We start from the raw sequence: 12,624 nt of genomic DNA on the forward strand, positions 1-12,624 counted from the left end.
CTTTTTTTTATAAAAATATGACTTTATTCTTTTAATCTAGAATAAATGATATTCATTTTATTCAAATTATCTAGTGTTAGGTTAGTAAAAGTTTTTAGGCTTAAAATGATTTGTATGAATAATTAATCACTAAAATTATAAAATTGAGAATTAGTAGAAGCCAATTTTCGAATTGGACAAAAATGGATGCTTTCATTCAATGACTTTTTCCTTTTATACCTTAATTCCTGAACCTGTAATTTCTGATTATGACGGATTAGGTCCTTAGCTTAGTTTTTATTACTATTAAAGATTTTTTACCTTCCCATTAAAAATTAAGTAACATTCTATATTGATTAAAGCAAATTGGCACAATACTTGGATAAAAACGTGCCTAATACCCAAAACAAAGTGCCGCGTCCATAGGAAGGGCCTGCTTTTGATGTTCAAACGGTGAAAGCAAATATCCTAACCTGTGGTTGTTTTCATGCCTAACAGAGTACACACAACAGTGCCTTCATGAGTCCCAAGATTGTAACGCATCAAAACAAAATAACAAAACAGCTGCACAACAAAACACCTGCACGTTGAATCGCTGGAAGTTTGTTCTGTTGGTGTCTCAACCATGAATAAGGTGTAACTACCAGCCAACAAAATTAACAGCAAATCACCTTCCTTGAGTTCATAATGAATCATTGAATATTTGAAGAATCAAACAGCTCGAAATTTAAGGTACCTAATTACCTAAAACTCACTGCCCCTGATGATTAATAATTTCGTCATACATATTGAATCCGTAAAAAATAACCCATATATCAAACATGAAGCATGTCTGAAGGAGTTTTAGCTGCCAAAAATTACCTTCAGAAGACTTAAAGTACTTCCTTTTATTTTAACATAAGTGGATCTTTTAGTGTCAATAATTACTTTCACAAGGCTCAGTATTTTCTTCCATTTAAGTAATTCTCCAAAATAGAAGAAATATTCCTCAGTTCTATTTATCTTAATTTCTGGGTGGCTTTTTTGGGGAGTTAGTTTTATAGAATTTGCCTCATAAGTTTCTTGTTAAGCTTAAAAAAAAAAAGCCTAACCACAGGGGTAACCTCTGGGGGCTGGACCTGCACTGCCATATGCTTTTATCTCTCAGACTTCATATTTTTTGTTTTGACTACAAACTATGGTATATTCTTGGGTTGTAGGGTGAGAATAAAGGAATCTTTGTTTGTAAAAAATGCTTTGTTCCTTATGTCCTCCCCCTTTTCAACAATTTCTTGAGATGGTGACCAATATGAATTTTGATAAAGAACCCAATTACACAAAGCTTATTTCATTCAAGACAGCATAAATTCCAGTGCGTCACTGCGACCCATCAGAATAGATGGAGACTTGAAGGTTGTTGGTTGTAGATTTATGTCAATTAAGCAATCGTCTAAAGTTTGTGTTTTTGTTTCTAAATATTTGTTGTTAAACATGCCATGTATTATAGGTGGGTCAAAAAAGGAGGAGCTTGCTTGTGGATTTGGAAGATGGTGCGCAGCCTCGCAAAAAAGTTCAATTAGGTACTCCAGCTACTCGGTGGATCTCAATCTATAGTTCCAGGTCACCGATGAAACGGGGGTAAAGCTGGGCAAAACATCTTTCTTTTCTTTAATTTTTTGCTATAGAAAATTTTCTTCATCTCTTACGAATTTAACGTAGCTTTTAATAGTCAAACCATGAGTCATTATGGGTAACCATGTTCCTCTCCATTTGAAGAAGCACTTTCTCTGTCATGTATGGATTCTCATAGGCTTGGAAATTTTATCTTAGCAAGTGTGGTTAATTTTCCAAGCTAAACTACCTTTGATTAGAATTGTCATTTATTTCTGAAAGAATACTCAAGTAGGGAGTCAATAAACATGTGTTGCAATGTATTCGAGACTCGACCAGCATGCAGAGAAAGGAAAGGAAGATGGTTTGTACATTAGCTGCATAGCTTGTTCAGGAAATCTGTGGGTAGTTATTATGGATGCAAGGACAGGTTTTACATCCAAAGTTTTCTTGCACAAGTTATGCGTTATAGTCCTCACCATGAGTTCTAAAAATTCATTAATCAAATTATCCGTTGCCTCTTTAAGTCTATTATTTCTAAATTCTTCATCAGGAGTGGATTTTGCAGCAGTGGGACAAGAATTATGACATCACTTCACTTGCTGGTGCATCCAATGGCAGTGCCTTGGTGGTTTATGTCCAAGGGTGAGTGAAAAAATTCTCTTTGGTATTCACATTTTGACGTACCTCAATTTTTTTATGATAATAAAATCCAGTATGAGAAATTTCAGAAGTGTAAATGGTGAACTTGCACATTTTAACAATGTTATTTCATGATAATCTACTTCCTAGAAGAAAATTAGTCTCATATCTAGAGCTGCCTCAACACATTTTGATAAATTAATTTATGCACGACGCCATGTTGCAAGCATGTGTGGTATATCTTGTGTTTTCTTTGTTTAACAAATGATTGTTCTTTATATTCTAGATTTACGTTATTCAGGAGTCATTAAGTCACTATTACGATATTACTCTTAAGTAATAAACAGATTTAAACACTTAATTTTATTATTATTATTTTATTTTTTTGTCATTGAGAATACATTGTTAATTTTATGGACAACAGTGTACCTATTATTTTTTCTTTGAGATACTCACCCCTAAATTACTGGTCAAGATATTCACATTTTTATAAAATCATATTTGTACCCACGCAAATTATTAATGTTATTTTTCAATTAACTTTGCAAGGAAAACTCGAAAGTTGATTTGTTTTCAGTTTAGCTTCATCATTGGTGCTAGAGAGAAGGAAAATCCTTTGAACCGGCTAACCCACGAAGTTATATTTTAAGACAATAAAGATTTAAGTTGTTTGTTGGTTCATAATTTCATATCAAATGTGTTTATGATTGATAGAATGGGGGGAGGGGAGGGGGGGGGGGGGGGGGAGAATAGTGTATTTTTGTGTTGGAGATTTTCTCAAAAAAAAAATTATCTATTTGTCTTCTTGTATTATTTTTATCAACGATAATGCAACCCCCACATGCAACTAATATATAGAAATAATCTTTATATGTAAAGAAATTATTCCTCATTGAACAATTTTACACAAGCATATTTCCAGCTTTGCCTGACTATATGTTAATAACACAATGTTTAAGACAAAAAAAACAAAAAAAAAAAAAAAAACCTCTACCCAAAACCTAATTTCTGTTACAACCAGAAACCAACCTCTATTCCATCTGGCTAGTCATTTATACAAGAAGTCCGGCTCAGGACAACAGGGGGTGTGCCTGACCCTAAAAACTAACTAGAATCAAATGTCATCACCATCATCTTGATGATCATCAGAACCAGGCCTTCCATCTCTGACCATCTTGTTGCCATCTGAACCTTCAACTACTCTACCTTCTCCAATATGATCATAGTGCTGTTTTCTCTGTTGCTCATCATCCATTGATTGCCCTTGCAAGAACCGATGCTCTCCATCTGCTTCAAAGTGGATAGAAACATAAACGAGAAAAGCTTCGTTATCATACTCATGAGCTTAAAGCAAACCTCTTCTTGTGTTCTAGAAATGGAAAATGATATGAGAACACCAATGGAATACATTATCATTGTTGTATGATGTTGTCATTCCGTACCAAAAATGTCGAACATAAAGTTCTAAGCATAAAATGTGAACAATTCCATACACTCTTGAACCCATTGTTAGTGGCAAAAAATTAAAAAAAAATTGGTGGGGCAAATAATCAAGGCAACCATTGGGAGCTCATTCTCTCAAATTTTGAAAGAACTATGAATAATTTATTAGACAAAAATTTACAGAGCCATAACAGATTACATCTAAATATCCAAAGAAACATGAGATGCAAGATGCAGTAGAAGAGAGCGCATCATTGTTTAGTTTTTATGTAGTCATATAGTATGGGTATATTTAGTCATTTATTACCACTCTCACCGTCAGAAGCATCTTCAAGCCTCGCAATTGCATCAACAAGGGCTTGTTCATGCTCCTGCATTTGAAAGGAAATGTCAGAATTTGCTACAAGAGGTGAAAATTTTATTGCCAGATACTAGATTGTTCTTACTTTAAGCACATTCTTTGCTTTCTCAACCTTCAAAGGATCTGGATGGGTTGCACTGAAAACTTTCTCCACCTATAGAAGAAAATCACATCAGAGTAGAATGAGAAGAAAAAACAATGTTATTATATTTGCAGTGGGACGCAAAATCTTCAAGTTGCATCCATACCTCCTTAATTAGAGTATCGGTATGAAGTATTTCAATATCACCCAAAGGCTTCTTTCCAATGCCATTTTGTGATAAAGGAAAATCTTTCTTGGGCAGACCTTTTGCTGTCCCTCTACCTCTTCCAGCAACAGCAACAGCTCCACCACGGGCCATAGACTTCTTAAATCCACGGCCAGGTCCACTGCGGCCACCTCTACGAGATATCCCAGGATCTTCACCTTCCCACTGGATGTCTTCTGGTGATATCTAATGTCAATAGATAATAATACAATTAAGGCACAAGGACAATGTTTTGAAAGCAAGTCCCATAACTACAAGAGAGTGAAAAATCTGGCAGCTCTAGTTTCCTTTAATTGTTCTCGTGTTCGTAAAAAAGTTCATTTTTCATCTATGCAATTAATAACTCCTTTTCAACCAAGTGTCTGAGTGTGAGAGAGAGAGAGAAAGAATTAAACAATTTCAAAACTGAGAAGTCCACATAACCTCAAAATCAATCTTAAATGAGAATCCTTGGGAATGGCCCAAGCAATAACACAATCCCTTACAGAAAGGAGCTGCAACATTTTAGAGCTAAAATTGTAGTTTAAATAACCACCCTTTGGGCAAACCCAAGCAATGTTTAATCCATTGTTGTCACGGCATTAGGGGTGTTTATTTGGGCTTTTTTGAGCCAACTTATAGCTTCTAACTTTCGGAAAACTATTTTAGACTGTTTGGTTAAACTTATTTCAAACAGTTTCTGATTCTAACAACTTATTTTAACTCAAAAAAACTGATTCTGAGAAACTACTCACCCCTTACTTCTGATTATCAGCTTCTGTTATGGACATATTAATTTACAGTTATACTCTTAGATTTTTTTATTATTATTTTTTTAAAAATAGAAAAAGACCCAAATGGGCTATAGATTATTATTATTATTTTTTATGAGAAATGTAGACTAGTAGTAAGTAACAAAAAATAAAAGTTAATTGAAAAAGTTATTTCACAACTTATTTAACAAAGGCCCCGTTTGGTAGAGCTATGAAAAAGTGATTATGGATTATAACTTAACAGATTATAACTTATAGCTGTGAACATAAGCTGTTAACATGTTTGGTATGGCTATGAGATTATGGATTTAAGCAGCAAAATAGTGTTTGGTTGATAAACTGTAAAATAACTTTTTGTTGTGTAATTGTGTTTTTTGCCCTTATATGATATAAAAATGATTATTTCGCCATTTTTTTCAGTTTTAATTTTAAAAAAATTATTTCATCAATAAAAGTTAATATAATTAGTATTACAAAAATCATTATTTTCATTAATAGTATCAATTAGTATAAAATTATTTCATTTTTTCATTATAAATTAATTAGTGTCAATTAATGGCTTAATTAGAATCAATTAATACTAAAATTATTAATTAGTATCAATTAATATAAAATTTATTTCCTTAATGGCTAAAATGCTTAATTATTATTTTTTTTTTATTAAAAAAACAATGAAAACCTCTAGGGAAAAAGAAAAAAAAAACACTGAAAACCCTAGCTCCGGCAGGCACAACAGCGATGTGGCGGCGCTAGGGTTTGAGATCGCCTCGCACGGCCGATTGCGATGGGGGATGGGGGACGACAACGGAGGCACAGAGAGAGAGAGAGAGACCAACAACAACGTAAATCGCAACGACAGCTTGGTTTAGATCGCGATGGCGACGAACCAACACTGGAGAGAAAAAGAGGAGTAGGGATGGCAATTTGAAACTGGCCCGACGGGGACCCGAGCCCCCGACCCCGAATGAGACGGTTTTTCCCCGAAAAAAATTCCCCACGGGCCGGGGATGTTATTAAAAAATAAACCCCCGATCATTTTCGGGCCGGGGACGGGGATAGATTTTCCGGCCCCAGCCCGAGTAATCCCCGTATATATCCCCGAATATATATCCCGCATATATATATATATATATATGTTTAGGTTACTTTTTAAGACTCATTTCATTTGAGCCTCTCCCACTTTCACTCTTTTCTCTCGGCCTCTCTCTCCCTCTCTCTGCTGCGATGCTCACGGCGATGGCGTCGGCCGCTCCTCCTCTCTCCCTCATGGCGTCACTCCTCCCTCACGGCATCACAACGGCGGCTCCTCCTCCTCTCTCTCAATGGCGGCAGCTCCTCTCTCTCTCTCACGGTATGTCCTCTCTCTCTCTTTCACGGTATCTCCTCTCTAGTTTCTCTCTCTCTCTCTCTATCTCTCTCTCTCTCTCGCTTTGTTTTTTGATTTTGTTCTTCAGATCTGGAAGTTCTGGTCACCGGTGCCAAGATCCGAGTTGAGGAGTGAAGCAAACAAACCAAAGAAAATACAAAACAAAAAGTATATATGATCTGAAGAGACGAATCATGCCAAGGATTCCTTGAAGTGAAGCAAACAGATTTTGTTTACTAATCATGGCAAGGATTCCTTGGAGTGAAGCAAACAGATTTTGTTTGGGTTTAGTTCACTGAAGAGACGAATCTGGGGGTGTTGAATTTGTTATTGAATATATGATCTAAAGTATTAAATCTGTTGTTAAATTTGTTATTGATCTGAAGTATATATCAGATCTGGAAGTATTAAATATGATCTGAAGTATATATGATCTGAAGTATTATATATGATCTGAAGCTCTTTTTTTTTTTTTTTATTGAATATATGATCTGAAGTATTATATATCAGATCTGGAAGTATTAAATATGATCTGAAGTATATATGATCTGGAAGTATTAAATCTGTTGTTGTTAAATCTGTCATTGAATATATGATCTTAAGTTTTTTTTTTTTGGCCAGGGACTCTTCGGGCTCGGGGAAACCCGATCCCCGTTAGGGGACGGGGGCGGGGGTAGTGACAGGTTCCCCGTCGGGGATCGGGGCCGGGGCCGGGGACGGGAGAATTTTCACCGTCTGGGATCGGGGACAGGGAGGGTGATCCCCGGCCCCGCCCCGCCCCGCCCCGCCCCGCTGCCATTCCTAAGGAGGAGGCAGGCAATGGCGATCGTGGTTAGGTTTTTAGATCGCGATCATGTCATCGATGGTTGTGGTGACGGGAGGCGGCGACAGAGCAAATCGTGCCCTAGCCTCTAGTTCGTGAGAGAGAGAGCTCTGGTTTGTTTGCCGAAAATCTCCTACCGGAAATCGCCTCTCCTCTCTCTCTCTCAAGTGAACAATGTTTGAGAATATGGGGTTTATATAGTTGGGTTTTTTGGTAATAGTTGAGATTGACGAGGGGCATTTAAGTAATTTTACCCCTCAACTTTTAGCTCTCCGCTTAAGCTGAATCCGAAAAGCACCTCTTCTGCCACTCAACCAAAAATCACTTTTTTAGCTTAATTTAAGCTACAAAAAGTGATTTTAAACTCTACCAAACAAACCAAAATAGCTCAAAATAATCTAAAAGCTGAGTTGAGCTAAAATTAAGCTCTACCAAACACTACTCAGCAACTTAAATCTATAATCCAACAGCTACACCAAACAGATTAACAGTTTCTGATTAAAGTTGTAATCTATAATTTGTTAAGCTATAATCTATAATCTATAATCTGTTTTGACAGCTACACCAAACAAGGCCATTGTAACACACATCAGAAAAGAGATGGAATAATGGTACTATAACACACATCAGAAAATAGATGGAACTGGTAAAGTCTATTTCAAATCTCATCACCATAATCTTCCATGGAGCTGTTTACCACAAACCAAGAGGCTATCAAAATTCAAAGTAAAAAGAGTTAGATTTGTTAAAATCGTTCAGGATATCTAGTAACTATTTCCCTTCTCACCCACTATTGAAAGTCCAGGTATGGAAGAGCATTCCCGTACCATACACATCAAAGCCGACACAAACACATCATAGAAATTTGTATTTTTTTCCCTTCCCTCAAAGCTCTAGGGCCTGATGGTATGTCTACCCTATTCTTTAAGACATTGGCATTCTGTTGGAGTGGGGTGGTTGCAATGGTCAGGTATTTTTTCATCAACAAAACCTCCTAAGAGCCTCAACACATTTTCATTGCTTTGATCCCCAAATCTTCATAATGATTAGGCTGTGTTATGTGGCATATGAAGTTATTACCAAGTTACATCTCAACGCTCCAAACCAAGCTGCCTATGTGCCTAACAGGAACATTAATGAGAATACGGTCCTCACTCAAGAGTTGATGCACCCACTGAAGAGGAAAAAGGGTAAAGGTACTCTCATGGCCATCAAAGTGAACATGTCTAAAGCCGATGACAGAATCGAATGGCCTTTTATCATAGAAGTGTTGAATGCCCCAGAGAATTTTTTCATTGGATTCAACAACGTATTTTGATTGGTTGGGTTCAACAATGTATTTTGACAACATCTTTATCTGTGTTGGTCAAAGGGGGTCTAATGCATAATATAAGAAGCTCAAGGAAGGTTAAATTCAAAGAAGCGATGATATTTGGACATTGACATGATTTCAAAGAGAAACTAGTAGGAATCATATATAATTATATTTCTAGTATTATTAAAGTCCTCTTTCATGATTATTTTATATTTTCTGCCATAGGTTGTAAGGGTCGCCCATGGATCGTCTTGTTGGTCAAATTATTTAATTGCGTTTTATTTATATTTGTTATTTGGTCTTAAATTGATTTTGGAAGTCAAAGATACTATACTAATCTTCTTTTTTTTGTTCTAGTTGGTTTAGAAAGTCACTAAAGTCTATGTCACACTATGTTACATGGACTCGGGTGCGGGTGTGTATATCTAGGGATCGGACAGATAACATCTCTAAATAAAGGATACGTGGACTCGGCTAACATGTACCCAAAAATTAGATACGAGAACGTGGATAAAGCAAAAAATATTAAAAGAAATAGCAGAGGTCTAATCCTACTATGCTATTTTCTTTTTTTATACTATTTTTTAGGTGCTAAATCTGAATTATTATTTTTTTTATTTTGCTGCAGAATTTTGGTTTGGACAGGCCGAAATTAGTTAGATTAGGAGTTTAATTATATAAAGATATAAAAGATAGCCCAACTAACTATAAAGTATTGTGGCCCAAACAGCGATAAAGTTTGGGCAGGCCAGTTTTCATTCTTTTAAAAGTGTGGGCTGGCCCATTATGATTATTCTTTTTGTTAGAATTTACCATCACCTACCACCACTACCACCTCACCTACTCCACTAAAACCATCACCTACCACCACTACCACCTCACCTACTCCACTAAACCTAACCCACTACACCACTACCACCTCACCTACTCCACTAAACCTAACCCACTACACCACTACCACCATCCACTACACCTACATCTATATAAGGAACCATTTGTAATAGACAGAATACAATAACATTATATCAATCAATAATACATACAATTTATCTCTATCAATATATTCTTACATGGTATCAGAGCGAGGTTAAGAACTTAGAAATTCCGCTTCACCGGCGGGCGGCAGTCTCGCCTTGGCCGTCCGCCGGACAAACCCAAATTTTCTAATTTCTCTCTCTGCAGACAGCTCTATTTCCCTTCTCACTGACCACGGCTTTGCTTCATCTTCTCAGCCACCACCTCTGCACCGATCCACCTGCACTGCCACGGGTGATAGAGAGAGGGCCATTCTCTTCTCTCTCTCTCTCTCACGGTTTTGAGAGAGGACCAACACAGTTTGTTTTCAAAAAAAAAAAAAAAAAAAAAAAAAACTCACATCTCTCTGTCCTTTCTTCAAGATGTAGAAGAAATAGTGAAATCCATCGCCAAATGTATTCCACTCGACAGACCAGGTGAATTCTGGAGCATTAAATAAAGGGCGCCTGAAGTGCGGCTGGCCAAAGGTGATTGAGATGAAAATACCATTTGGTTTAAGAACCCTATGAACCCTTTGAAGCATTGCCATTACCTTGTTTACTGTTGCAGATCGTGGATTCCAAGGGTCGCCACTGTCCACGAACAATACATCCATGGTTCCTTTCTCTATAACCACGTCAAAACATTCATTGGTAAATGGAAGGTCTAGCATATCAGCTTCCAGCACTTTAATTTCATTGTATCCCTTGGATAGTAACCGTTTCTGCATCTTCTCCACTGCGACCGCAGACAAATCAATGCATGTCATTTCAGTAATTCCATCGCTGTACAGTTGTTCACACAACTGAGAGTTTCCACAACCCAGCTCTCTGCTCTCTCTCGCTCTCTCTCTCTCTCTCCGGCGCTGACGTCTCTTACTTCGATGGCCACGCCGTTGCGGTGAAGTGCCTCCTCTTCTTCCAACCTCTCCGCTGGCGACTTCGCCATGGATATAGGCCACCAAGAAGCCTTCGACGTCCTTCTCAATGCCGGGATACAGGCTGAGTTGATCCTTGGAACAATTGCTAGCAGATCAAACCTAAGTGATGATACTGATGGTGACTACTTGGAAGATAGAATTACTTTTAGTGTGGATAAGCTAATGGACTCCAATCGCAAGGCTATCATGATGGCTTGGGAGAAACCACTAATGGAGGCACCTGCAAAAGCTGTTTGCTCATATTATATAAACCTTCTCCACCCACAACCATCATACACAGAAGGAGATGACAGACAGCACACCACCGTCCCACATGCACTTTATGATACCTTTGTTTTTACTTTTCTTTTTTTATTTCTTTATTTTTTCTTTACATCACTTTACACCCACTCTCTCTCCTCACTTTGCATCCACCGCCCAAAACTTTTTTTACAAAAAAAAAAAAAAAAAAAAAAAACATAAATAAATAAATAAACCGTTTGATTTCACACTCCATTATTTTTATTTATTTTCTCCAAACCACTTTCCTTATTTTCCTCATCTTTCATTTTTGATTTCAAATATATTTTTCTTATTTCTTTCTTTATTTTTCTTTCACATTATTTTTAATTTTTTCCAATTCCATTCATACCCTATAGCTTTGCACACCAAACCATATTTTATTCATCTCAGGGATCAACCCCGATCACAATTTTACACAAACACAAAAAAAAAAAAAAAAAAAAAAAAAAACACAACACCGGCTTTGTTTTCTTTTCTGCAGACGGCCACACACTGACATCCCTTCTCTACTCTGCCGCCGGTCTCTTCTTTTTGCCTCCGTCCTGGGGAGTCCTTGACAGTGCTGCCTCCGTGTTTTCCACGCCGCCGAGCACGTTCACTCCCCCATACTCCTCCACTGCAGCATATGGCGGACCTCCAAAACGGAACATCACGGTGGCCTTCCGCTTCAGCTCCTTATTTTCCGCCTTCAGCACACTTATCTCTGCTCGCGCATCCTTATACATGCGTTGGAGCAGAGCCAGTTGGGGGTTTAACTGCTGCACCTCATTTGTCCTACTCTGCAGCCGGTTCGACAAATTTGTAACCGCAGTCATGGTTTCCACACATGACTTCAGAGTATACTGATTGGCCTCAATATCAGTTTGCACCGCCATTTTTTGCTCCACCGACCGCATCGAAAAGTTCAACGGAGCAAAACCAGAGGTGTTTGGTTGAGGTTCACTGGCCACCGCACCAGTTATTTCTCTTGTGGACTCGTTCAGTTCTGGAAAGAGCGTGAGCAGACCACGGGAAGAGGAGGCCATGTTCTGGGTAGCTGGACGGGAAGAAGAGGCCATGTTGCTGAGTGTTTCAGAGACGGGTTGGTTACAGAGTATTACAGAGTTCTCTCTCAGCAAAGGAAGAGAGTTTTTTCAGAGGATTTTCAGAAGTTTTTTGTCTGCCTCAGCCTCAGCATCAACCTTGGTTAAATAGCCAAGGCAGCCACGCGTATCGCGCGCCACTTGACGACAAACGGGCGCGCCAGCCAAGGCCCTCACGTGCCTCGCCATCATATCTGGCACGCCTTTTTATGGATTGGGCACGCCTTTTGATGGCACGCCTTTTGAAAGATTGGGCACACCTTTTGAGGGTGCGACTTTTTAAGGGTCCGACAAGACTCTGTAAACTGTCCCGACATTGATTCCGGTTAGCTCCTTTATGGGTCCGACAAGACTCTGTAAACTGTCCCGACATTGATTCCGGTTAGTTTCTACAAGGGTCCAGCAAGACTCCGTAAACTGTCACAACAACTGTCACAACATTGTCTGCTACAACGGTCCGACATGACCCCATAAACTGTCTTCTACATCGGTCTGACACCGCCATACAATGTCCTCTACAACGTTATGACACCACCATACAGTGTCATCTACAACGTTATGACACCCCCATACAGTGTCCTCTACAACGTTATGACACCACCATACAGTGTCCTCTACAACGTTATGACACCACCATACAGTGTCCTCTACAACGTTATGACACCACCATCCAGTGTCTTCCCCAATGGTCTGACACGACCATACAGTGTCTCCTATCCTCTTTTAT

General features: G+C 38.2%; 2 protein-coding genes and 1 long non-coding RNA gene across 16 annotated transcripts in view; 1 reads left to right on the plus strand and 2 right to left on the minus strand.

Moving 5' to 3' along the window:
• Positions 1-395: 395 nt before the first annotated feature.
• LOC145807694 (uncharacterized) lies at positions 396-1,808 on the plus strand. Its single transcript, XR_014350999.1, has 2 exons — positions 396-711; positions 1,466-1,808. It is a non-coding gene; the product is annotated as an uncharacterized LOC145807694 (long non-coding RNA).
• A 1,256-nt stretch (positions 1,809-3,064) lies between these two features.
• The window catches only part of LOC145807693 (protein EMSY-LIKE 3-like), a 28,789-nt gene continuing 19,229 nt past the window's right edge, over positions 3,065-12,624 (minus strand). For 4 of the 14 annotated variants that reach the window (XM_082906342.1, XM_082906338.1, XM_082906345.1 and 1 more), the window contains 4 exons: positions 4,264-4,509; positions 4,101-4,169; positions 3,962-4,025; positions 3,065-3,498 (listed from right to left, as the gene is read on the minus strand). In XM_082906342.1, coding sequence (XP_082762468.1) covers positions 3,326-3,498; positions 3,962-4,025; positions 4,101-4,169; positions 4,264-4,509 — 552 coding nt within the window. In that variant the 3' untranslated portion in view covers positions 3,065-3,325. Of the gene's footprint in view, positions 3,502-3,961; positions 4,026-4,100; positions 4,170-4,263; positions 4,510-12,624 lie in introns of all 14 variants that reach the window. The other 10 variants (XM_082906344.1, XM_082906336.1, XM_082906341.1 and 7 more) reach the window with 3 other exon arrangements.
• On the minus strand, positions 9,907-10,848 carry LOC114309639 (uncharacterized). Its single transcript, XM_082906822.1, has 2 exons — positions 10,829-10,848; positions 9,907-10,618 (listed from the first exon to the last, which is right to left on the minus strand). The coding sequence occupies exons 1-2, from the start codon at positions 10,846-10,848 to the stop codon at positions 9,922-9,924; spliced, it is 717 nt and encodes a 238-aa protein (XP_082762948.1). The 3' UTR covers positions 9,907-9,921.

The sequence above is a fragment of the Camellia sinensis genome, chromosome 14 (genome assembly GCF_055761805.1).
Source record: "Camellia sinensis isolate YWXY chromosome 14, ASM5576180v1, whole genome shotgun sequence".
NCBI lineage: Eukaryota > Viridiplantae > Streptophyta > Magnoliopsida > Ericales > Theaceae > Camellia > Camellia sinensis.